The 27,383-nt window shown below is 42.4% G+C and overlaps 2 protein-coding genes across 2 annotated transcripts; one reads left to right on the top strand and one right to left on the bottom strand.

Annotated features, from left to right (window-relative positions):
• Nucleotides 1-1,014: 1,014 nt before the first annotated feature.
• Nucleotides 1,015-7,733, bottom strand: Cstdc1 (cystatin domain containing 1). The gene is made up of 3 exons (NM_147137.3): nt 7,491-7,733; nt 4,650-4,760; nt 1,015-1,206 (listed from the first exon to the last, which is right to left on the bottom strand). Exons 1-3 carry the CDS (start codon nt 7,704-7,706, stop codon nt 1,126-1,128), a joined length of 408 nt encoding a protein of 135 aa, NP_671478.2. The 5' UTR covers nt 7,707-7,733; the 3' UTR covers nt 1,015-1,125.
• A 10,549-nt stretch (nt 7,734-18,282) lies between these two features.
• Nucleotides 18,283-20,876, top strand: Cst11 (cystatin 11). Its single transcript, NM_139085.1, is given in 3 exon segments — nt 18,283-18,523; nt 19,190-19,294; nt 20,778-20,876. Coding segments are annotated over 3 exon segments (420 nt in total). The 5' UTR covers nt 18,283-18,295; the 3' UTR covers nt 20,865-20,876.
• The last annotated feature ends 6,507 nt before the right edge of the window (nt 20,877-27,383 follow it).

Genomic DNA, 27,383 nt, shown 5'->3' with positions numbered 1-27,383 from the left:
ATTAAAAACAAAAAAAAACCTTTTAAAAAAGAACTAAGAATGTTTTAAGTATGTGTTTTTAAAACATCCTATTCTACATTGGGTTCACTCTACTAGCACTTAGAGATAAAAAGCTAAATGTTCCAGTATTTCCCTCCTTAATTTCTAGATGCATTTCACTGTGGTCAGAGAACACAACCTACATGACACTCATTCCCTGAAGTTCATTAAGATGTAGATTACGGAGCAAAATGTGGTTATCCACAGGTTCAAAACAGGGTATATACTGAACTTAGGTGAATATATATATATATATATATATATATATATGCATGAAATCAAATTTGTTTAATAAGTTCTCACATTTTGTGTGTCTTTGGTGATTTTAACTCTGTGGATCTGTCAGTTACTGAGAAAGATACCTGAAACTCTCCCATTAGAGCCATGCATTTACTTCTAGCCCTATCAGGCAGCCTGTGCTATTTAGGAGGGCAAGGTCTTCTAGCCTATCATTTACTCCTTCCCTCCACCCCTGAGTCTGAGCCTGGTCCCACTGCTGAATGAACACTACTATGAGCCTAGGTCCTGGCATAGAAGCATGAAGAGACAAATGACTATTCTTGGGGGAAAGTGTTCTGTATTCTTTCATGTGCTTCTCTTTCATTTTCTTTGTGAGTTTTCACATCACCATGCTGCCTAAGCTGGTCTCCAGTTTGTGGGCTTCTTCAACCTCCTGTATAGTGCTAGACAATAGGTGGGCACCACCATGCCTGGCTTCTGCATTCCTTATGAATGCATAGGCGAGGGGGCATAGAGAAATTAAAGAATAAGTGAATACATAAATGAATGAAAAAGAACACAAATCAACCAGTCCAGCCCATACATGAGCTGCTTCACATGAACTAAGGAGTCTGATTTACTCCTAAATCTATACTTGCAGTCAGGGCAATAAAAAAGATGCTTATCAGTGAACATGGTATCCTTAGCAAATAAACAACATAGAAGACCCCAAGCACTGTTCAGGAATCCAGAAGATGCTGTGAGATGCTTTTAATTGCATTAGCACTACACAGACCTTGGGCTACAGATGGTCATACACCAGAGGAAGGGAGAAAACAATACGTAGCCAAAGCCCCTCCCCTCTGCTTATGTCGGCACACAGGTGCTAGTCAGGACTGTGAAGTGGGAAAACCAAGGTCGTGCATCTACTTGGAAAACACAGTGCACCTGAAAAAAAACCATAATACGTAGGTTAGAACATTTTAATGATTGAAATAGTGTAGCATGCAAGACGAAGAAAAGCTTTTTGTTCAAAAATAAAGGTGAAACATCTATTTTATAGAAGCAAGGAGCATAAAGCTCAAACCCCCACTAGGACAATGGACATAAGTCACAAAATCCCTCCACCTGAGAGAAAGGGCTACTGAAAAAGCACCCTGAGGCATCCTGTCCTTACAGCTCCCCACCCTACAACCTATGATGATGGATGGACTTCCCATCCAAAGGATCCTGAGGAATGAAGGGAGCACTTGAAAGAAGGCATCAGGCACTCCCCAACAGAACAGTAGTACAAACTAGCCCAAATGAATCTGTTCCAAGGCCATTAGTTTAACAAACCCTGACAGAGTCCCTCGATGGAAAGCCATCCTCAAGGTCCCAGATGCCATGGATTACGTATCAGACAGGACAAAAATGTCACTGAAAACAACCCAGAATCTATCAGTAAAGTCAGAGTAAGTGAATAAATTACATAATTCCTAATCCCAAAACATGAGCAAAAGAGGACTGATGACCACATAAAGAATTTCATCTTCCCAAATCCTGATGGTCTCTAATTGGCCTGTAGCCAAATGAGGGCTACAGGCACGGTTTATCATAGACGGAAGCCATATGGGCATCTGCAGTAGAGGGGTACCTTAGGCTTGCTTAAGATGACCCCTTCTGACACATATACCACTATGTTCATAGCAGCTCTATTCCCAATAGCCAGAAACTGGAAACAACACAAATGCCCCTCTACCGAAGAATGGATACAGAAAACATGGTACATTTACACAATGGAATACTATTCATCTAGTAAAAACAAGGACATCATGAATTTTGCAGATAAATGGGAGAAACTAGAAAATATCATCTTGAGTGAGGTAACCCAGACCTGAAAGGCCATGCATGGTGTGTACTCAGTGATAAACGCATAGTAGCCGTAAAGACAATACCCATGGTACACCCCCACAGACCTAAGACATTAAACAAGAAGGAAGAACCAAACAAGGATGTTTGAATTTCACTTGGAAGAGAAACAAAATAATCATAGGAAGCAGAGGGAAAGAAATGGGTGAGCGAGAGCAGAGGGGGAGGGCAATGGGGAAACAGGATAAGGAGCAGAGAGATAGGAGAGAGGCACAAAGGGCCAGGAGAATGAACAGAAATCTGTAGCTCCCTGGGGTGCTGGAGGGGAGTCTCTAGGAAGTCTCAGAGACCTGAGATAGTACAGACTCCCAGGAGTCAATGCAGGTGACCTTAACCTTATCAGTGAGGACATGAAACCTGAAGAGGCTACCTTTTGTAACCAGGAAGGACCCCCAGAAGACAGATAGGGACACGAACACACTCATAAAACTTTTGACCCCAAACTTATCCTGTCTAAAAATAAATGCAGGGATGGAGCAGAGACCGAATGAAAGGCCAACTAATAACCAGCCCAACTCAAAACAAAGAGGTAAGAAGTAGATGGAAACCCCACAGAAAGACCAAAAGAATCAACAAACCTCAACCACTAGAAACTCTGAATAGTCTGAACCACCAACGGAAGGATAAACACAGGCGGAAATGAGGCCCCTGCATATATATAGCAGTCAGGCAGTTCGGCCTTCATGGCTATCTTCTGTCCTCAGCGGGAGAGGATGTGCCTAATCAGGCTGAGGCTTGATGTGCCTGAGGGGGTAGATACCCAAGAGAGGTCTATCCTCACAGAGGAGAAGAGGAGGGAGGTGGAGGGAGGTACTCTGTGAGGGAGGGGCCTGGAGGGGGAACAGTGTTTGGGATGTAAATAAATAAATTACTTAATAAAACAATTAAAATTTTTAAAAAAGAAAGAAAAGTGCTGCCTTCTATGTAGTTCCTGGTAGGTCAAGTGCATCCAATTAATCACCCATACCCAGGAATAGATAGGTAGCACAAACTAGACTCAATAGATTAATAAAAAATTAGGACATGAAGTTGGGCAGTGAACATAGATATGGAGTTACAGGAGAAAAAGAATTGTATAAAATTCTCAAAGAATTAATACAAATATTTTTTCCATCTTTATTAACTTTAGTATTTCTTATTTACATTTCAATTGTTATTCCCCTTCCCGGTTTCCGGGTCAACATCCCCCTAACCCCTCCCCATCCCCTTCTGTAGGGGTTTTCCCCTCCCCATCCTCCCCCCATTACCACCCTTCCCCCAACAATCACATTCACTGGGGGCTCAGTCTTGGCAGAACCAAGGGCTTCCCCTTCCACTGGTGCTCTTACTAGGCTATTCATTGCTACCCATGAGGTTGGAGCCCAGGGTCAGTCCATGTATAGTCTTTGGGTAGTGGCTTAATCCTGGAAGCTCTGGTTGGTTGGCATTGTTGTTCATATGGGGTCTCAAGCCCCTTCAAGCTCTTTCAGTCCTTTCTAAGATTCCTTCTATGGGGTTCCTGTTCTCAGTTCAGTGGTTTGCTGCTGGCATTCGCCTACGTATTTGCTGTATTCTGGCTGTGTCTCTCAGGAGAGATCTACATCCGGTTCCTGTCAGCCTGCACTACTTTGCTTCATCCATCTTATCTAGTTTGGTGGCTGTATATGTATGGGCCACATGTAGGGCAGGCTCTGAATGGGTGTTCCTTCTGCCTCTGTTCTAAACTTTCCCTCCCTATTCCCTCCCAAGGGTATTCTTGTTCCCCTTTTAAAGGAGTGAAGCATTCGCATTTCGGTCATCCTTCCTGAGTTTCATGTGTTCTGTGCATCTAGGGTAATTCAAGCATTTGGGCTAATAGCCACTTATCAATGAGTGAATACCATGTGTGTTTTTCTGTGATTGGGTTACCTCACTCAGGATGATATTTTCCAGTTCCCTCCATTTGCTTATGAATTTCTTAAAGTCATTGTTTTTGATAGCTGAGTAATATTTCATTGTGTAGATGTACCACATTTTCTGTATCCATTCCTCTGTTGAAGGGCATCTGGGTTCTTTCCAGCTTCTGGCTATTATAAATAAGGCTGCTATGAACGTAGTGGAGCATCTGTCTTTGTTATATGTTGGGGCATCTTTTGGGTATATGCCCAAGAGAAGTATAGTTGGGTCCTCAGGTAGTTCAATGTCCAATTTTCTGAGGAACCTCCAGACCGATTTCCAGAATGGTTGTATCAGTCTGCAATCCCACCAACAATGGAGGAGTGCTCCTCTTTCTCCACATCCTCGCCAGCATTTGCTGTCATCTGAGTTTTTGATCTTAGCCGTAAATTAATGAATGTGGGGGAACGACGGTCCTTTCTGTTTCCAGTGAGGGAGCCCTGAGATGTCTCCTCACTCTACCTGGATTTTCTCATACCCTCCCTAACCCCTGTCCCAGGCTTTGCCTGATTATCTTTTTATTCCCAAAAGATTAGTCATAAATGGAAGTAGTTTGATTCTCTAACCTTCTTTTCTCCCGAGCCTTGTAGCAATGGGCAATTATGGATATTTTCATCATGTTTCTTACAAATCGTGCGGCCCATCTCCAAATCCATTAAAAAAATCATCGTCCATGTCTGTAAAAAAGCAATTATGCAAAAAGTTGATAAATAATTGTTTTTTTATAAAAACAAAAACACAGGAAGAAGATCAAGTAGAAAATGGGCAAATGCTTGGAAAATGCATTTGCTTATAAATAGTCTTCTATATGACTGGGCTATCAATGTTTGCTAACAGAAATGTGCCTTTGAGAGCCACAAGGCACGGACCTTCAGCAGTCTTCCTTCACACTTCCTGCTGAACTCTGGCCCTCTATAGGGGCATGGACATGTAGGATATGGCGTATTCACAGGATCACAATCAAATCCAATACACAAAAAGGAACCTGCACACACTGTAGCCACACAGGATGATGTGACAACTCTCACTAAGCCACTCCTTTGATATAGAACAAGAAGCAGGCAGGACTCCACCTTTGCTGGAGTATGAGGAATCTCTTGTCTTTCACATGAGCAATGACTGCATGCAAGTGCCCCTCTTACAGACACACTGTGGTGAATGCATGGTCTCACCATCCAGGTTTAAAATCTGCTCAAGATGCCTTATTGAGTTATTGAGAATGATTGTCATATCCTTAAACAAATACACATGAAAACTCAGAGGGTATCTAAGCAGGAAATCCTACCATAGAAGAATACTCATCATGGTGGACTGATGGGGAGATTGCCAAAAAAGCTGACTAAACTGGGCATGTAGGAATCTATACAGGTAATAGTACACCTATCTTTGCACAACACACGTCAAATATATAACATACCTTAACAAAACACACTAGAAGTCTTTGTCTATATTTATACTGGGAACAACATATGATGACAGGGACTGACAGCAGTAGGCAGGGATGGAGACATCGCAGAAGCCTGCTCCTTGTAAAGTAGGATGGCACCTGGAACCCTGGGAAGCAGGAGACACATCCCTCCAGGGGTCCATCTGAAATAAGAGGCTGCCTGCAGTAGGCTGGGATGAAGACATCTCAGTAGCCCACAGCAGCTCTTTGTAAAAATTGGTTGTTCCCATTTCTCCTAACCTTAGCCCTGGACAACGGCTGTATAGATTTCATTTGTGCGTGACTGCCTTTCAGTTGGCCTTGGTGTGCATAATTATTCTATTATATCTGACTTTCCTACTTCTTTCTCCTTTTGCTCTGGTGAATTCTGTGAAACTAGATGTTCCTTGATGTTATGATTCTTAAACAATTGGAAATTGAAGCATAGGGGCACAGCATGGCACAGCCCTAATGGCCCAGGTGCATGCTGCGTGTTCTTATCTTGGAAACAATGTAATAACTGCACAATAGTAGTTCCAGATCAATGCTTGACTTGTGAAGAAACTTTAAAGAAATTATTAGAAAATGAATTAGAGCCAACATTGGGACCCTAAGAAAGGAAAAAGTTATTGAAGTTAGGAAATAAGTTAGAAATATAGAATATATAAAATTATAAACTAGTAAAACTAAGTCAAAATACTGGGACTCTTACGAGAGTCATTGTGTGCAAGGAACAGAAAGCTAGCGGAACCACTGAGTTAAGGGTTAACTTGATTCTTTCTGGTCACTACCTGGCAGTTTTGCCTGTGTCACTTATCATTAGAGCTTCACAGGAAAATGCAAGTAGTTGACCTCGGAGCTTTGAGCTCTGAAATATAATAAGTTAGAAGTTAAAGTTTAAATAATGATAAGTTTACAATTATTATTATTATTTTGGCCATAGGCCTGGGAATAGGGGAAGCTTTAAATTTTGGGAACAATTATAATTCTTAGTTCTTTGTAGGATGTGGTTATTCCTTCGAATTTGATTTGGCAATGATTATACAATGTCTTTTTTCTACCTACTTTTGAGTTATCAATAAAAGACTGGGGCAAGAGAAAGGCTAGAGAGCATGAGAAGAGTATGTGAAGAGTGAATGAGAGGGAACATGTGAAGAGTGAAGAGAGAGCGTATGGGGAAGCGAATGAGAGAGCAAGTCTGAGAACAAATGTGAGAGCGAGTGAGAGAGCATGAGAAGAGCATGTGAAGAGTGAGTGAAGAGAGAATGTGAGGTGTGTGTGAAGACTGTGTGTATGAGTGAAAGGAGAGTGCATGTGGTGTGTGTGCGATATGTGTGAGGTGTGTATGAAGAGGGTGTGAGAGTGAAAAGGTAATGAACAGAGGTGTGAATGAGTGTGGGAGTTGGAGAAAAGAAAACCCCAATAAAAAAGCAGAGTGAACAAGAGAATGCAGAGTGTATGCAGCCTCAAACTGCGAGAGAGAGAGAGACTTTAAGCCTTGAAATTGCCTGTCAGTTTGTACCCAAAGAGTAGTCTGTGTATATTTATTATGTGCCTTCCAGATATCCCTGCTTCCAGTTCACAATTCCGATCCTGTGTCGAGGCTGGATCCCGGCACATTTATGCTTGGCACATACTAAGAATATACTCACTCCATCACATCTGTTTCACACCTCCATGTCCAGTCCTACATTATGAGCAAGACCTGCATCTCCATAGCTGTGAGGTAGCTAGAGGTGGTAAAGTGTTTGATACTAAGGGTTCTTAGGGCCCAGGGCCCAAGTCTAACAAGAGCCCAAGACAGAATCACACAGGGAAGAGGCAAATGTGTCTTTGGTCAGGGAGTGTCTCCAGGTCTGCGACTACAAAGTATTCTGCAGGCCCTGTACTCTCCTCATGAGTCCCTGCTGATGCCCATCCACCCCCCATCCCCCAGCCTACAGCTCTTCATGAAGAGATAATGCTCTGCATCTGGACTCACCTTTTTCTGGGCTCTCCCAACTTCTAGCAACCTGTATGTATTCTCTTCTGAGTTGTTGTCATTGAACTGAGCCACAGCAAACTCCACTGATGCCACAAAATAATCTAGATCCTTAGTAACATCTAAAACTTCTTTGTCAATGGTCCACATATGGGTGCCTAACACAATCAGTCCTACAAGCATGGGCATCTTCCACAACATGACTGTCTTTAGCATCAGCCTAGGGACTGGGGTCACAAGGGTAAAGGGATGGTACTGTCACAGTAAAAAAAAAAAAAAAAAAAAAAAGTTTGGACTCAAGGCTGTACATGGCCCTGCCCACCACAGCCCTGTGCTCCTGACTGCGTCCTTTGTTCTTTTGAGCCTTTATCTCCACTCCCCTGCCTTATCCTTTTTCACTACCCCCAAATAGAAGGAGACAGGAGACGTCCCCCAACCTGTGGTGACACAAACCCTGGCGTAACAAACATCCATAAAAATATCCTCTGCATGCACATCTCTGGGGCTGTCCCCCCAGCTTTGCCAAGGCAAGTGCCACTTACGTTGCAGCCTAGAGACACTGTGTTTGTTCCTTTTGTCCTTACACGATGCTAGAAAGAGTCCCCAGAGTCAGGGGAACTCCTGAGAAATCGGGTGAACTCATTCCTGGGAAATGGAATCAGCGGTTGCCTGCAGCACACACCACCTGCCAAGTTCAAGGCCAACAGTTGGGGGAGGGGTGTGCATGCGATGCCACCTTCCTCATTGTCCTGACCCTCTTTGGCCAGCGTTATGTCTGGCTCCATTCTCCTGGCTTCCTATGTTAATTCTCAGTTGCCCTCCATTCTGACATGCTCTCGTCTTCTCTGACATCTCTTCTGACCTTTTGGCTCTAATTACTGAATTCCTTGTTAGAATCACAGCTGATTTCATAGCATCTTTCACTTACCAACTTCTAACTCAAGTAGACCATAGTCATAGAATATCTATTGCATCATCCCTGTCTTTGAAATCCATTGAGATTTCTTTTTGTTTTTATTCTTGAATGTGGACAGTATTCTCTGTGCTTTAGAACAGTTCGTTTTGTAGGCATAGTGTTAAATTTGCACATGGGAAGTCTCTGCTCACTGGACTGTATGTTCAACATGTCAGACAATCTCTGACCTGGTGTCCAATTCTTATGCCCCATTTGAGATCAGTCACTCCTGAATTCACTGAGACACAACACAACATAATAGAGTTACCGTCTGACACTAGAATATTTCATCCTTTGAACAATCTGAATAGTACGTACACATGGAAAATATCTCCACACTTCCACTCCAGTCATTCATTCATAAGAACTTTATATATCCTGAGACTCAGGATGAAGCCCCCGGTCATTCATCCATTAATGGTTAGTGTATCTCAGACATAGGATAAAGCCCTCCCCTGCCCCCAGTCATTCATCTTTAAGTGATTAGTAGTGTATCCTCATCAGACTCATGATCAATTTACTGGAAAACAGCAAGAATCCTCTTATTAGCAGTTGGCAAAATACTTTTGTGTGTCTTGGGAACTCTAACAGCAAGTGTCTATTAGAAAAACAAAGGCCCAAAGGGAGGCTGCTCTTGGCTTCCAGTACCTGAAGAAGGATGAATTCTGAGGCAGGAGGGGGCTCTCCTTTTCTTTCCTGTCCCTCTGTGACCTTTGAATTAGTTTATGAATAGCAAACCTTTGGATGGACACATTTTATTTAGAGATAGTCCTAGGCTCTGAGTCTCAAAATGTCTGAGTGTTTCTACTTAAGAAGTCAGGAGGAACTAGGATGGTGGCATGTCCCATCAAACAAAATGTAACTTTTATCAAAAAATGCATGTTCACTTAGACCACTATGTACAACGGAACAGAGAGGCCCAGACTGACCTCTGTGGTAGTATAGTTCCTATACACAGATGCCACCCCCATACGCAAATTGGGGAAAACAGGAGAATTCTAATATATTAGAATACTTTTCAATGGCATCAAGTTCGTGAAGATCAAGGAACGAATAGGAAGCTAGTTCTGATGAGAGAAGGTCAGTATAGCGGGTGACTCTTGTCGTTTAGAAAGAGCACTTGGAGTAAGTTCCCTTCCAGGTGCCCATTCCTAGAAGACTCAGAACACACTTCAGGACTCCACTATTGACTGAGGTAAGGCTATGTCCTGCTCCTGGATTCCTGGCAACATCTGAGGATAGCTAGAGGTGTGATGCCCTGAATGCAGTGGTTGCCCTGGGTTAGGAAGATCACACCCATTTGTAGGAATCGGTAATAAGTTTGAGAGCGATGAGGCAGTTACATAGTCAAGTTTTTCTCTGAGGTTTCAGAGGGAAAAGCTCTTTACACAGAAACCCTATCACAGTGTGGGATTCTTTTAAAATAAAACCTTTAAAAATACTTCAGCAGAACATTTGACATGTAGAGATGGATGAGAGAAGGGACACGTGAGCTGTCTGAGTGACGAATGCAGGGACGAGTGTGTCCCTGTTGCAGTGCTGTGGGCCCACTCTGTGGTTTCAGCAACAGGAAAGTATTTTGCTTTTTCAGAAGAAGGATCATATGTTATTGTGGCTAGGAGTCTCCTACGTCCAAGGTCACTACTTTGTAGAAGAGATGCCGAGACACAGAGAGATGTGGCAACTGTGTTACTCAGCTTAAGTCTCCCAAGGCCAACAGAAGGAAACACCAGCACAGCTCCAGGCTGTCCTTACTCAGGCAGGTGAAAGTCTTGTAGTCCATCAAGAGCGGGTGCTGGAGATGCCAGGAAGCACAAGAGGGCAGGCAAAGACGTCATTTTCAGTGTGTTGATGAGCGGGTGAGTGTGTGGGTATCTAGGATTCTACCTACACTGGGGGCCTCAAAAAGATATGAGGAACCTGTCATAAAGCCTAGGAAGATAAATAAGTCCCTGGCTCCTGTTTGTCACATGCACCCTAGCTATATTTACATATACTTGTGTGTGTGTGTGTGTGTGTGTGTGTGTGTGTGTGTGTGTGTGTGTGTGATTTTAGAGGATGTGGGGGAGTGTGGGAAGACTTGGAGGAGGAATGGATGGTACAAATGATATAAACAAGTACTCATGTATGAAATTCTCAAAAAAAACTTTTTAATTAAAGAAACATAACACACCAATTTAGAAAGAGAAATTTTTGGCCTATCCCAACTGTGGGAAAACTTGTCCTGTGATCAGAGAAAGTATCAAACAAACAATGGTGTCACTGGGGTTGCCTTATGGCACGTGTTAATCGCTGAAGGTGTGTTTGTCTAAAAGTCAGGGAGAGCTAACATGTCTCATCCCTCTTCAAGGATGAAGGTCCAGAGAGTGACTGAGTCATCTTACATCAGCTTTTTCACAGTCCTGTTCTAGTTCCGGAAAGGAGCCTGAAATTCTCTAGTCACTGGCTTCCAAGATCTGACAAGCCTCACAGACAGCTCACCTGACATGAAGTTGTCCCCTCCCCAAGGAGGAGCAATCATCTCCAGAGCATCATATTGTCCCCTCAAGCAATAGCACTTCTCTGGTGCACCTCATAAAGCCAGACTGAGATAAGCTCTATGAAGACCTCACCTTGATTATGACTGCCTAATGAAATATACTTCATTTCTTGTTCCCACAAACCAAGTTTTTTCCTTTGTTTAAGTTCATGTCAGTACTCTAAAGATGAGCTGAAATTGCCATCTTTCTAATATAACCATTTTATTTAAAATCCTTTCCTGTCCTTTTGCCACCACTCTGGTCTGCTTTCTTTGGGGCTATTGGCTGAGTGTGATGTGCTGGGCTCTGCTAGAATTCCAAGCTTAGAGCTGTGGTAATAGGAGGAGCTAAGAAAAGAGCTCTTAGGATGTTCCCTGAGCTATAGTGTGAATCTAACCTTAAACTGCATGACAAGGCCTTCAAAATGAATAAAAGGATAAACTACACCAGTCAGACTGACCCCCTAAGCCACTAGGCACAGATCCAAACAGCACTGCAAATGCCATGACCAACACTGAGTGTTCAAAATCTGCAGGCTAAATGCAGCTGTGATCAACTGCCTATCAAAAAAAAAAGCTATCATTGTTCCCTCAGACAATTTTCAAAATGCCTGAACTGCAATTCAAATTTATTCTATATTTGAAAAAGCAGGAAAATTTCAACTCCCATAAGAGAAAAAAATAATTAGAAACTTTCTAATACAGATGTTGGAAACAAACAGAAACTTTAACACAGACATTAGGAAAATGTTCTAGAAAAATGAATAAAGTCTTATCATTAATTTTGTGACCCCTATACTGCCACAGTACAGCAGGACTCATTCCTCATAAATACTATTTTAAGTTAAAATTAAATATTTCGTGAACCATCAAAATGAGTGAAGATGTTTTCTGATGATGTTTAGGCCATGTGTTCCAAGGATAGTGGCTTAAAAAAGATCAGATTTATTACATAAAGGGAAGAGTCTAACATAGTTTTTACTGGACTAAAATGAAATGCCAGCAAGGCTGTTTTCTTCCTTAAGGCTCTAGGGTGACAGGCTACTCCCTTCTCTTTTCAGCTTCTAGGGCCACCTGGACTTCTTGTCTCTTGGCCCTTTCCTCCAGAAGCAGAATACTCTTCAAAGCTGCTCCCATGATCTTCTTGTGGTTCTCTGGCTGTTTACATCCTCTACCCATTCTTACAGGGACCTTTATGACTATATTGGATCTACCCAGATTACCCCCAAAATGATCTCTCACTTTTTCTCTCTCTATCAAATTCTTATACAAGCAAAGATGCTCTTGCCATGTGTGGTGGTTTGAATATGCTCTGCCCAGAGAGTGGCACTATTAGGAGGTATAGCCTTGCTGGAGTGGGTGTGGCTTTGTTGGAATAGATGTGGCCTTGTTGGAGGAAGTGTGTCACTATGAGGGTAGGCAATGGGACCCTCTTCCTAGCAGCCTTCAAATGAAGATGTAGAACTCTCAGCTCCCCTGTACCATTCTTGCCTGGATGCTGTCATGCCCTGGCCTTGATGATAATGGACTGAACCTCTGGACCTATAAGCCATCCCCAATTAATTGTTGTCCTTATAAGAGTTGCTTTGGTCATGGTGTCTGTTCACAGCAGTAAAGCCCTAACATAAGCATAGTCACAGAATCTGAAAACTGAGGACATGGTGCCATCACTTACTCATCTTACATATACTATATCACTTACTTTTCTTGTTACTGTGACAAAATACATTGCAAACATAACCTAAAGTAGGAAAGGTTTATTAGGGCTCATACCCTGAGGAACAGTCCAACATGGCAGAGAAGGCATGGTGGCAGGATCCGGAGGTAACTGGTTGTACTGTGTCTGCAGTCAGAAAGTAGAGAGAGATGGCTTTCTCCTTATTATCCAGTTAAGGTTCCCGGTGCAATTGTAACCACACTCAGGATGACTTTTCTTCTCTCAATTAAATCTTTTTGGAGAGATTCACATTTCCACAGTAATTCTACTTGCGATGAACTTGAAAATGGAGGTTAACCTTCACGTGAGCCTTACTTAGCTCAGGCCTCAATGCATAAAAGAACCCAGCCCAGATCAGCAAGGTCACCTGGCTGACCAACAAGCAAAATATATATGAAAACTTTTAATGTCTTCTGAAAGGAATCAAAAGGAATGAATAAAAAGTATAGTAAACATAACTCTCAGTAGGACACAAATTTAATCGTAGATGTTTGAGCCTTGTACTCAGGACCCTAGAGTCAGACTGAGGAAAGGGGCAGAAAATAGGCCAGAGCAGCACTCTCTGAGAGTGGGACAGAACTTAAGCACAAAAGTGAGTCACACACTCAGGGAATATTGTGTTGGATCAAGGTTGAGTTTCAAGTTAGTGGGTTTTAAAAAATAATGGTTCGAATCTTAAATGGTCCTGGCTGCTGTGCTCTCTGTCCTGCCGTTGGATTCTCTGAGGCATGCTCAGGCAAGCTCCAAAGTTGCGACATGGATGCACTGACCTATGATGATGTGCATGTGAACTTCACTCGAGAAGAATGGGCTTTGCTGGATCCTTCACAGAAGAGTCTCTACAAAGATGTGATGCAGGAGACCTACAGGAACCTCACTGCTATAGGTTACAATTGGGATGACCATGCTATTGAAGAACATTGTCAAAGTTTCAGAAGACATGGAAGACATGAAGGATGGCATACGGAGAGAAGCCCTCTGAAAATACTCAGTGTGGTAAAGCCTTTGCACAACATAGTCATCTCCGAAGACATAAGAGCACACATACTGGAGAGAAACCCTATGAATGTAAGCCACATGATAAAGCCTTTACATACGATTCTCAGCTTCAAACTCTTGAAAGAACTCATACTGGAGAAAAACCCTACAAATGTAATCAAGGTGGTAAAGCCTTTGAACATCGTTGTAATCTTGGAAGGCATAAAATAATACATACTGAAAGAAAATCCTAAAAATATATATAATAATGGTTCAACAACTGAGGCTGATAGAAGTAAACAGTCATCTGCTAGATAGACAGCTATAGGTAAATGATAGGTAGGTAGGTAGGTAGGTAGGTAGGTAGGTAGGTAGGCGATAGATAGATAGATAGATAGATAGATAGATAGATAGATAGATAGATATTTAGATAGATAGATAGACTAGATAGATGATAGACAGACAGATGATAGATAGATAGATAGATAGATAGATAGATAGATAGATAGATAGATAATAGATAGATGATAGACAGATGATAAATAGCTAGACAGACATATAGAAGATAGATAGATAGATAGATAGATAGATAGATAGATAGATAGATAGATAGATAGGATAGATAGATACAGAGAGACAGATAGATAAGTGCTAAATATACAACTTTAGATAGACAGACAGATTTAGATAAACAGAAATCTGCTAAGGGTCAGGCAGATATGAGGTGAGGGGGTTGGGGGGAGAGAACAACACAGAAAGATAGTGCCAGCTTATGCATCCCAAGTGGTGTCAACGGGTAAAAGGAATACATCTAAATACATGACAGTCAGGACAGCCACCCACAGCTACCCTGCTAAAACTCCAGTATTACACCTAGGAAATACTGACTGTTCTGTGAGAAGGAGTTAGACTTCCTGTCAGTGTGGGTATTTGGAGAGTCGGCTAATAAGGTGTTTGATTTCAAAGCTGTGAGGCAAGACTTGGTATGTTTGTCCTACAATTAGTATAAATATGTATGAGGAATTTGGGGCAACCAGCAGAGTTTGTGGGATGAGTATTCTCATATACTGTTGAAAGTATATAAACCAGGAAGTATACCCAAAGCTAAAATCAGAGTAATGCTTGAACAGGGTGCTGTACAAGATTATCCTCCAAGTGGAACAGCCATCATCTTCATCAGATACACTAATGCCCCCTTAGAAAAGATCATCATAGCTGGGCCTTGTTGACTATCGTTCTTCTCTCATAGAAGGAGGAAAGGAGGGGGCCATGGGACATGGGCACAAAGCCCTAAACTCACAGAGAGCCATCTGCTGTGTCTCCCTAGCACTAGAATTAAAGATGTGCACTATTATGCCCAGCTATGGTTGCTGACTTTCTTGCTTTAAATCAGAGAACTTACAAATACTCCAGGATTGGAGGCTGTGTGAGAATTTTTAGATACCACTAGCTGAACTCCTACACATTTATCTACCTCAAGTGACAGACGGCCAGCAGATCAACCCCAAGCTCATATCTTCAAACATTAGGCAAGTCCCTTCAACCTTGAGGATAAGTATTCTACTGTTACAATGGAGTCTTTGTTACTTTGGAAGACAGGAATCAAGCTGGGTGCCAGAAAACAACTCAAGCTTTTCACAGTAGGTGGAAAAGCTACCTTCCGCTCCTTGCTGATGTTTTACAAAGGGAAATGGCTAGAGGTTGAAGAACAGGGGAGCAGTAAAAGGAAATGGTCTCTGGCTCATTACTCTCCTTTTTGGATGTCTGGATATCCAAGAAAGAGTTGGATTGAAGTCATCCTACAGTATGAGAGACACCAAAAAGGGACCATAAATTCCAGTCCAAAATAAATGAATGAATAAATAAATAAATAAGAGTCTCAGAAGGAAGAAAAGAACCCAAGCAGCAGAGCAGAGGAGAAACCCTCTGTACTGCTGTGACAGATAGCAACATCCTGACGCAAGCTGCCTCAGTCCAAGCTTTTAAACCTGTGAACACACTGCTTACATGCAAAAGAGACTGGACCTGTAGAGAGAAGTCCGGAGGTGGTGGATTGCCTCAGTGGTAAGGTATCATGCATTCACAGGGTCCTCCTTAGAGAGAGATGGGGAGTCATAGGAGAATTAACAAGGATATTGGAGGTTGAAGAACTGAGATAGAAAACTTACTTTGCTGTAAACTATTTATGGTAACTTGAGAGATCATCATGGGAAACCCATCCAGCATCCAGGAGTACAACAGAAGAGTGAATCCTGGCAGTGAGAAAGAGAAGCAGGAGGACACCCCCAAGGATGTCAGCTTTCCGTTTCTGCAAAAACCAGGAGTCCTAGAACCAGAACCAAATGCCATTTTCAGTCCCCACTTCTTTCACTCGTGGGTCTGGTAACAGAACAATCTTGGAAACCGTGGCTGCTGAGGTGAGGAACAGAGCAGAAGCAGTAGGTGGGATGAAGGTAGAGAAGACATCACCTCCACAGATACAGACCCATGGGTGGGAAAAATACAGTGTATTATTTGGGCTTTAAATATCCCCTGAGGGCTCACATATGGTCCTAGCCTGTGGCACTCCTAGGAGGTCGTAATGCCCTTAAGTAGGAAAACCACTGGAAGAAGTTGAATCACAGGAGGCAGGTCCTTGAAGGGGAGAGACAGACCCCAGTCCCTTTCTGTCTGTCTCACTCTGCCTCACATCTGTCAGGCAGTGAGCAAACTCCTCCACCAGGCATTCTCTTCATGACATCAACCTTGCTATTGAGCCCTCTGGGAAATTAATCAAGCAGACCCAAAGCCCAGGCAGATCTCTTCTGCAACACTATAATGAAACCAGGAGTGACAGGTGAGGTCCTACCTTCTATTTCCTTTCTCCTATTTTGTGAGTGCTCTTAGTAGTGAAGGTATCAACAGATTGTTCTTCAAATGACACAAAATAGGTATGGAGATTTAATGGTGCAAGTCTTAGACCCCAGACCCTTCCATATGAGAAAGACTCTCACCCAGTGGGGCCTTGGATAAGCTAGCAATGATGTGTGGCCAAAGAAAGAGATCTTGGTTTCAACTCTAATTTTAGCTTTGTCAACCAGTCACTTTATTGGATTTACCCTCAGGAGTATGTGTGTGGGTTACTTATAGAAGTATGGGTGAGCTAAAGGCAACTCCATCCTTGAAAATTCTACTCCAGCATAAGCATTGACTCAAGAGATTTCTACAACTGTTTGAACAACTTGTAGGCAATGAGGCTGGGGAGGATTGCTTATAGATCCTTGGAGAGGTACTTGAAGAATTTCCTGAGACTTCTACAGTTTTTATTACTTCCTTAGTCTTAATGAATCTCCTCCACTAAGAAGAGGATGTTCCAATTCAGAAGAAATAGCTACACAATGATCGATGGGAAGATGTACTTGGAGATGCATATGTAAATGGAGGTGCATATGTTCATAGGTAGATACATATATCAATGTGAATGCATACTTAGGGCATAGGTGTGGATGCATCTTGCATATATGTGCATGTCAGTGTGAGCAAAGTTAAATAGGTATTGTGTACTCACTCCTCTCTTCTAGGAGCTTTCCCTACCTGTTTTGGTTTGTACCCTTCTGAAAAATACCCTACTACAGTGGTTCTCAACCTCATTAATGCTGTGACCCTTTAATATAGTTCCTCATGTTGTGGTAACCCCAACCATAAAGTTGATTTTGTCTCTACTTTAAAACTGCAATTTTGCTACTGTTATATTTTGTCCTATAAATATTTTTGGATAAAGGCTTGCCGAAGGGGTTGCAACCCACAGGTTGAGAACCACCGGCCTATAGACTTCCTCTTTACATCTCATAAGCTTGTACCATACAGAGGGCTGCATCTTGCCAGCATCACATGCCTGTGTCATTGCCCTTTGATGCCAATCTATAGCAGAGCTCTTTTGTTGAAACCTAGCTTGTAAGGCAGGAAACTCTTGGCATCCCCCTCCCTCAACTTTCTACTCACATGTAAAACATGAAGTCAGCCACACTTAGGCGTCACCAGCTTTCCAAAGTGAGGCTTTCCAGATCCTTGCTGCTCTCTCTCCTCCTAGCCCCCTTCTCTTTCAACGTATCTCGTCAAACAATGTCCAAGAGCCAGGCCAAGGAGAGGGCTTCCTCAGATCCAGTCCCTCCTGATAAGCTTCTCCTCACACAGTCCTGCTGACTATGTTATACTTCCCGAGATCCAATCCCTAATGTCCCCTCCATTGCTCATCCCTCAAGTGTTCTGTGGCCCCTCATGACATAAGCTCAGTGGAAAGAGTCCTCTAGCTTGACTTCCAGTAAGGGAGTCACAGGCCACAGAAGTATGCATTGAGAGAGAGAGACAGAGACAGAGACAGAGACAGAGACAGAGAGACAGAGAGACAGAGACAGAGAGACAGAGACAGAGACAGAGAGACAGAGAGACAGAGACAGAGATTCATGAGCTTTGCAAAAAGATTGAGAGTAGGAGTGAATTTGCCAGTCATTGCAAAGTGTTCCTAGAGTAGGCAAATAGGAGGAAGAAGAGAGGACAGCTGTGGGTGTGAATGCATGCTTCCCTTAAGTCAGACAGCCGTGGTCAGTTTGACCCAACAGATGAAGTGGGAGGATCTTTCAATCTCATCCAGCTGAAAGATGATGGCCAGATTGTGGAAGACAACATGGTTCCTGTTGGCCATTCTGGTGGCGCTGGTGGCCTTCAGCTACCAAGTAAAGAGGAAAACATTTATACGGGTTGAAGAAGTAAATGCATTGGAGTCATCTGTGAAGGAAACATTGGAATATGTTACAGAAGAATACAACAAGAAAAGTGAAGACTTGTACAACTTCAGGATCCTTCGAATCTTGAAGATTGAGAAGCAGGTGAGTGTGTGGCTTCCCTGTCTCTCCTCCACAGAGGGACCCAGTGCTCCTGTAAAATTCCAGAGTTTTTTCTTGATAAGATCTCACTATCCAGACTAGGTTAGGCTCAACGTTGCAGTCTTCCTGTGCCAACCTCCACAGTGCTGTAATTACAGGTATATACTATCATCCCCAACTGAAAATGGGTGTTTTAAAAGAAATGAATGTACATTTACTAGAGTGGATGATCTGTCCTTTCACGGATAACTAAAAATTACCCACCCAGGACCAACTGTCCTACTTGTGTGCCTTTTAAAACAGAGATATCACAGCTAGCTATGATATGTCCATCTGGGGCTGCTATGCTGCCATGGGCAGTTTGAAAAGTTACAACACAGGACACACGGTCTACAGAGATTAACCTGTTTAGTCTCTAGCCTTTCCCAGAAAACTTGACACCATCATGTCTGGAACAATTTAATGCTGGTTGGTCCCATAGAGAAAAATGGGTAGTTTTGGTGATGTCTCAGTGGGTGACTAAAAAAGAACTGGAGTCTGACAGGAAGAAGAGCAAGAATCCCAGGCTCTTGCCACGGTGCAAGATGTAAAGCTGCCCTGCCCATATAGAAGCCATAATGGAGAGAAGAGGAGATTACTCACCATTCGCCTTCCCCTCACTACGCACAGATGACGAATCACATGGAGTTTCACATCACGGTGGAAATGCAGCGGACCACCTGCCTGAAGACAGAGAAGAACCTCTGTAATGTCCAAGAAGGGGAACTTCACAAGGTGCTGGGCAAACCCATTCACATAAAGTGGGGTTCCCCACACACACGCGGTTTTAGCATAAGAGAAGGCAGACCTGTTTGGGATCTACTCAAGCTTGTTTGAAAGAAAACCTTATGAATAGTATCTCCTCTTTCAAAGAGGAAGCTAGAAATGGAAAAGGCTAAGTCATCATTTGTTGATGCTAGAAGAATCACAAGGAGGAGAAAGGGGTCCAAAGGGAGAAACCGAGTGACCGAACTACAAGAGGACAGCCCAGGTCAAGGAAAGCAGCTAATTAGTAACTGTATTTTAGCCAGAAGTTGGAATGTACATTTGAAAATAAGTTGACTGGTGTATGGGTAGACTGAGGAAAACAAATTCGTGTGGGTGGCCTGCTGAGGGACCTGCTGAGAGACCTTCAACCGCAAAGGCACCTCAGTCCCCAGCAGGCTTCATTTTGATCCAGCAGAAGGCTGCCTTAATGCTGCCCCACACCATTACCACTTCTGTGTGCATAGACATAATGTGTCCAATACACAGAGGATTCTTTAGGCTGGGAGTCCTAACAGCCCTGTAACTTACTCTTAACTTTCCCCAAGTGAATTTGATCAAGGATGGCCATATGTCCCTCCTTGCCCAGCACCACCCTGGTCAATGTCTACATTTTTAAGGTAATCATTATTAGCCTCATCTTTTACTTATAACATGTCCCTGTTCAGTTCATAAACTACATGGTCAACCTGTAACAATGACTTGGAGGTTCTCAACACACAAATGTGTCCTTTCCTGGGCTCCCTCTTCATATTATGACATAAAATTATTGGTTTGCGCAAATGAAAGGAAGTGTAGATAAAAGAAAGGATGGAAGGACAAATGTGAATGGAATTAGAAGGACAGATTGTGAGTGGGTGGGCAGAGACGGAAGGGAGGGAGGGAGGAAAGAAGGAAGGAAGGAAGGAAGGAAGGAAGGAAGGAAGGAAGGAAGGAAGGAAGGAAACAATGAAGAGGAAGGGAGGCAGGGAAAAAAGAAAGGAGATGTGGATCCAACAGAAGCCCAGAGAAAGAAGACATGATAAATACTATGTGAATGACAATGGTAAGATAATGGAATCAGTAATTCCCACAGTGAGTATGGGTTGGTGGCCCCTATTCCTACTCCATATCTGACCACAAACATGACCTTTCCCAGAATAGTATTAGCAGCCCTTTTGTCATGTGAAATGAAATGACATAAATATCAGGATTGGAGAGGTAATGAGGCAGCGCTATTTACCCAGCCCCATGTTTAATATTCTCTTCCTTAAACTTTCCATTTTGGCCTTTATCTTATTTTTTTGTTTGGTTTGTTTTGTAGAAAGAGTCTAACTATGCAGCCCATTTCTCACTGAAAACCTCTCACCTCAGATTCCCAGATGCTGGGATTACAGGGTACTACCAGGCCCAGCTCTTGTTCACCTTTTAAAATACATGTATTGGTCCTTTGTTTTGTTTTGTTTTGTTTTAGCAAATCCAGTGCTACTTCTCAGTGTATGTCATTCCCTGGCTTGAAGTATTCAAAATGCTCAAGAAGAACTGTACCAATAGCAGCTGAGTGTCCTGGAGCACATGCTGTGTCCCCCATGCTTCTGATCACCCTGCAATCAATAGTCATCCTCAATTTGCCCAATAAAAAGGTTAGCCTATTCTCTTCATGGTCTTCATGATGTGATCAAGTTTTCCCCTATAAATTCTCAGTTATTTTAAGAAAATGTGGAGGTCTACTGGGAGTTCTAAGGTGACGATACAGATACTTTCTGAACCCATTGCTTACAACCACTACTAGCAGAACTTCATTTTTGGCTTCGTAAAAAGTAGGAGACTTTAGGATTTTTTTTTTTTTGTCTGATGGTTTGGTTTGGATTGCATTGGTTTGGTTTAGTTTGATTTGGTTTCCTTTTCAAATCAGGTCTCAGGTAGCCTCAGGCTGGTCTTGAACTCACTATGAAGCTGAGAATGACTTTGAACTTCTGATCTTCCTCCACTTCCCAAGTACAGGGCTAACAGGCACACTCAGCTTTATGCACCAGTGGGTTTCAAACACAGGACTTCATGCAGGCTAAACAAGGATTCCATGAACTGAGCAATATTCCCAGGCCCAGTAGACTAAGTTTTAAGATAAGTTGGAGAAGATGGGATAAAAGAAAATGAGGAGGTGGAGAGATGATGACAGTAGGTAACTGAACAACAGAGATGTTTACAGGGGACTCCTATGATGGGATCCCTCAGGAACCTGACAAAGAGCCCCTCTCTCCTCTACTAAAGAAAGAATGAATTTTTTTAAAAAAAGGACTAAGAAAGACAAGGACTTGCTCCTGGTCCATAGTTGAAATATTCCCTCTGTTTCTGTAAGTGCATGATCTTGTAGAGACTTGATGCCCCAGGGAAGAGAAATGTGGAGAGTGGCGAGGGAGTGGGGTGGATAAGTGGGTGAGGGGTGGGAAGAGCACCCTCTCAGAGGGGAGACGGGGTGAAGAACTCTTGAATGGTGGACAAGGAAGGGTGGCGACACTTGGAATGGAAATAAATAAAAACAATTAAAAAAGAATAAAATATTGTTAAAAAGTAAAGAAAAGAAAAGGAAAGGAAAGGAAAGGAAAGGAAAGGAAAGGAAAGGAAAGGAAAGGAAGAAAAAGAAAACACTAAACCCAAATCCAGACTCCCACCACGTTATACCAGCAGTCAGGACTAGAGCCGAGTGCATCTCAGATTCTGGCAGATTTTATCTTCAAGACAAAGAAATGCATGTGCTCTATGGGAAGGAGGACATAGGCCACATGTCACTTTATTCTTCCCATATCAGCAATTGGATCAACTCCACTAGGTGAGAAAGGAGTGTAGACAGGGAAAAACCAGAAACTCTGTCACAGGGATGGCACTTTCTGCCTTGCTCTGTTTCCTATTACTAGCAACACAATACTACAAATGAGGTAGATTATTTTTAATACTAGTCTAATTATATATTAAAATTTTAGCTCAAAGGGGGAAAACACAAACAAATCGTGAAATCCCTTTAATTTTCAACCAGACATGTTTAGTATACTAAATATAATAAATTAAGTATACTGATGTCTTCATATAAATTTGAAATACAATCGCTTCTCGGCCTTTTGGCTAAGATCAAGTGAAATACATATGAAAAGGAAACTGCTTGGAAAATATAAGAATGGGGAAAGAGATGCACAATATCAAAACAAAATATAAATTACAGAGTAGATAGTTAGTATAGAATTGCTCTTTGCAAAGTTCTTTTGACTTAAAATTAAGTTTGAGGATATTGACCAGTATTTCGGTTAAACCATGAATGTATACATTAAGTTACTCAGTCAGACTCTAAATAACTTCTCAGATGTGCTTGTATTGTTTAAAACATCTCAAACTGGGACCAAAGAAATGGCTCAAAAGGTTTTGTACCCAGGACCTGTGTCAGGCAACTCATGACCACCTGTAATCCCAGCTCCTGGGGGATCCAAGGCCTCTGGCCTCAGTGGGCACCAGTACACATACATACACACGCACATGGGCACACACACGAATAAACAATAAAATAAAAATATCTCACATTAAGTGTGATGAAACTTTGGAATTAATCATGGCATTGGTTGCAATTTATCCTGTGCTCATTATACATAAGGAACTAACGAAATGCTAAACAATTGTTATAAAACTTAATTTAACATTCACCAGTATCATTAAAAATTTGCACTATGTTCCTTATTTAACAAATTAGAGAATAAAAAGTAGACAATTACATCATTTGTAAAGGAACCAAAAGGTGAAATTAATGTTGTTAGCCACTGCGTTCTAAAAAAGGGACATTTGAATGGAGATTGTTAAGAGTTTCTATGTCTGTTCCTTCACTTCTTATTACAAATGACAAAAACTCCCTCTATCACTAGAATTCCAGAATTTTTACTCTAACAAAGGTATTTTACACTTACATAGGATTTAAATGTAGTTGTAAAATACATGTTCATTAATCCTCTAGTAATTTTATACATGCATCCAATGTATTTTGGTCATATTCACCTCTCACCCCTCCTAATAACTCCTCCCAAGAATACCCAATCCCTTCCAACATCATGTTCTCTTTATGAGTGTGGCTGTTGTTGGGATCACCGTACTCCAGTAGATGTTCTTACACCTGTGATGACAACAGAAAAATAACTGGAGTCTGTAGGCTATAGAATAGACTGGTAAATCATAAAGCGAACTTTATTTGAGCTCATGGTTCTGGTCTAAGGTTAAAGAGCACCCTCTAGTGATCGTCTCCTGTTTGACAGAGTCCTGTGGCAGGAAATGGCTCTCAAGATGATGCAGTAAGTCATTAACCCATTAACTCACATACACACAGAGTTCATCCACTGATGAGTACAGAGACCCAGTAACATCCTAAATGTCCCAGCAGTTCTTCTCATGATGTAGATTTATGTCTCCATGGGAGTTTGGAAGCATTTTTCATGTTGGCACATTAACAGTGGGGCCACCACAACTTCAGTGTTCCCAGGATCCTACCATACAACTTCATCCTTGTTCTGCCCTAGAGCTACCTCAACTCAAAGGAGCCTGGAAATCATGGTTCTTAGAGACATCCCTAGCAAATCCTAACTGGGTAAATACCTTAAACTATCTGCTGCCCCTGATGTTCTCTCTCCCCCCATCCTCTGTGTGTGCATGCATATATTCTACAATGCACAATGTCAGCAGATTCTACCAATGGTATTAAGCCCTAGACTTCTGCTGAAAATTTTTGTTCATTTTAAATAATTTTATTTATCTGTCTATATGTCCCTGTTTTACGTATGTATGCCAATGTCCTTGGAGGCCAGAAGAGGGTGTTGGGTCTCCTGGAGCTAGAGAGTGACGGTTGTGACCTTGGGATTGTACTCTAGTCCTCTGGAAGAGCACACATGCATTCACACTCACACATTGACATACATGCACACATCACAACAAATAAAATTAAAACAAAAAGGAATCATGTCAATATTAAATGACATAAAGTAAAAAGAGAAGCTGAACGCAAGTCCCACCATGTAAACATGAAATTATAGCAGCTGAATGCAGCTCAAATTAATACTATAGTTTATTTCCTTAATATTCATTCATTGATCTTGCGGCACTATATCTTTTTTTTTTTTTTTTTTTGATTCTTTTTTTCGGAGCTGGGGACCGAACCCAGGGCCTTGCGCTTCCTAGGTAAGCGCTCTACCACTGAGCTAAATCCCCAGCCCCTATATCTTTCTATAGCTCAGAGTAGCCTCTCCCACAGCAATTCCAATAACTCAACCTGTGAATGCTGAGATGATAAGCCTGAACCACTATGCCCATGTCTAAAGTAAGTGACAATAGAAAGTCAGAGTAAGTTGGGAAAAGTGAAAACAAATTCAGAACCAAAGTAGCTTATGCTGTGCAAATGCACACCCCATGGCCTCAGTGAATACCAGAGATACATGTGCAGGTCTACCTTTTACGTAGCTACACACACGCTAAAAGGTATTATTAGAAACTAACAACTAGATGGGTATTGTGGTGCACGACTATAATCCCAGTACTCAGGAAACTGGGGCAGAAGAATCTCAAATTCAAAACCAACTTGAGTTATTTACCTGAACACTACCTTAGAAAAATCAAAATTAAAAAATCCTGAAAACCTCTCACAGGTCCATTATTAAAGAATGAACAAGAATGGTGTGTTTAGAGACTGAAGAGATGATTCTGGGGACAGAGAGAAAGTGGAGGGCTATATAGGGCATCAGAGGCCCCTGGGGCATTGGATTTGCATGGCAGGGTGCTTTGGGCTCTCTGTACAAATGTATCACCTCCCATTCTTTTCCTGTGCCCCCTTCTCCACGCATTTTGGTTAACGTGAGGCTCTTACTTAGGGATCTATATTCTTATGGTTGCCCTCCAACTGAGACAGTGCCGATTCAAGGAGGAGGCCAAGCATCACATGGTCCACTCAATGTGCTCTCAGCTCAAAGCTGTGTCCTCTCTACTGAGCTGTAAGTCATAGGAAGGAGGGAGCTATAGGAAAGGGAGGATATAATCTCACTGAATCTAGAGACCTAGAGGGTAACTGTAAGTACATTGATAGAAATCCTACCAAAGAGTCTCCATATGTCCACACTACACACACCAGTGAGGCCTGTGCCTGGCACCTCTCTCCTTCTAGAGTCTGGAACTTGACACATGCCTATGGCACCAGCCCCAAACATGAGCACTGAGTCTCTGATTGATCCCTGACAGATAGTATGTCACAGATGCCCTCATAGCTTGTTGCTGGGGATTAAGTGCATCCTGTGGCCTTGATGACAAGGACTCTGAGAGTTTCTATCTTCCCCCGGGACACCACCATCTATCTCCTTGTGTTGGTTTGAATGAAAATAGTCCTCCACATGCTCATAAGGCATGACACTATTAGGAGGTGTGGCCTTGAAGGAGTAGGAGTGGCCTCGTTGGAGGAAGTGTGTCTCTGGGGGTGTGCTTTGAGGTTTCAAATGCTGAAGCCAGGCCTTGCTGCTAAGGATCTGGATGGAGAAATCTAAGCTACTTCTCCAGCACCGTGTCTGCCTGCATGTCACCATGCTTCCCGCCATGACAAGTGTCAGAACACGGTCAAAAAGAGGACACATGGTGAACAATGCCTTGGGGAACTGTGAGAGAAGCTCCAGGAAAAAGGCAGAGGGCCCTTTACCTCTAGTGCATTTTGTTCCCTGAATTGTTCTTGATTCCATGCCTCCTGCAACAATTATTTGCATTCACTTTATAAGACATGCTTATCCCTGCTGAGTGTTGGGACCTAGCTACAGAACCCAATCAGGTGAAAGGGTAGGCTGAGTGCTGTTCTCAGTGTGACCTAAATCTGGAAATGGCCTCCGACCTTGCTTTCATGCTTTCTCAGATAAAATCTTTTGCATATACCAGGAATTGTGTTTAAATTGTTCTGTCCGGAGAAAGTTCTGGGAAAGGACTGCCCTGTTAATATTTATTTTGTCCTTGCTGGTGTTTGTGTGCATGTTTTTCTGATGTTTTGCTTAACTCAGACAACATTCTTTGGATCATAGCTTTCTTTGTTTTTAAGATTTATTTATTATATATAAGTACACTGTAGCTGTCTTCAGACACACCAGATCAGGGCATCAGATCCCATTACAGATGGTTGTGAGCCACCATGTGGTTGCTGGGATTTGAACTCAGGACCTCTGGAAGAGTAGTCAGGCTCTTAACCACTGAGCTGTCTCTCCAGCCTGATCATAGCTTTCTTTGTTACATCCATGTATAAAAAAGTACACTGAAACTGAAGTATTGTTGTCTACAACATTAGACTATAGCTCACTCTTTTTCTTAAGGTCTTCAAATCCCAGGTCCTGCAGACAGATCTGCATAGGTCGATGAAAGCAGACAGACAAAAGAGTAAACCTCTGAAACTGTAAGCCAGTCCTAATTAAATGTTTGCCTTTGTAAGAATTGCTGTGGTCATGGTGTCACTTCACTGCAATCAAAACCATAAGACACTCCTGCTGCTGTGGCTGTGGTGGCTGTGGCAGGGCTGCCACCTCTTGACATCTTTCTGTCATAAGTCACAGCCTTGGTATAATTATACCGAATCTACACTGGTTACTCGGCCTTGTATGGTCATGGGACTTCAGACATGCTCACTGTGACATATGTGCGCCACAGTGTTGTGTATACTGGCAGGATATAAAGCTCCCCAACCTGGACCCAGAGAAAGCAGAAGCATGGGGCTGAGATAGAAAGAATGGTGAGACTTCCTAAGGGGATATCAGCATCCTATTCAAAGTACAGCAGTCCTGGTGACCACCACATTTCTGTGAGGTGTGTGTGAGCTGCAAGGGCAGGAAGGCACAGGGGTTCAGGTATGGGAGTGTCTGCATAAGTTTGTGTGGTGGGGGTTCATGTTAAGTATACGAGTGCAGGTGTGTAGTGTGTTGTGTGTGTGTGTGTGTGTGTGTGTGTAAAGTACAATAAAGGGGCTGTTACTATGTATGTTGTTGAGTGTCAATGTTGTGAGCTTGTGTGTGTGTAGAAACACCCCAGAGGGGGGCACAAG

The sequence above is a fragment of the Rattus norvegicus genome, chromosome 3 (genome assembly GCF_021556685.1).
Source record: "Rattus norvegicus strain SHRSP/BbbUtx chromosome 3, alternate assembly SHRSP_T2T, whole genome shotgun sequence".
NCBI lineage: Eukaryota > Metazoa > Chordata > Mammalia > Rodentia > Muridae > Rattus > Rattus norvegicus.
The sequence above is the reverse complement of the archived record's forward strand: the minus strand, read 5'-3'. Positions and strand labels throughout refer to the sequence as shown.

Bases quoted from the DNA above. Each gene is read 5' to 3' on its own strand.
- Cstdc1 (NM_147137.3), bottom strand. From the start codon at position 7,706: ATGCTAAAGACAGTCATGTTGTGGAAGATGCCCATGCTTGTAGGACTG. The intron at 4,761-7,490 runs GTGAGTCCAGAT...GCTTTTTTACAG, and splicing joins TTGGGAGAGCCCAGAAAAAG to ACATGGACGATGATTTTTTT. The intron at 1,207-4,649 runs GTTAGAGAATCA...GTTTTTTTTCAG, and splicing joins AAGGCTCGGGAGAAAAGAAG to GTGCACTGTGTTTTCCAAGT.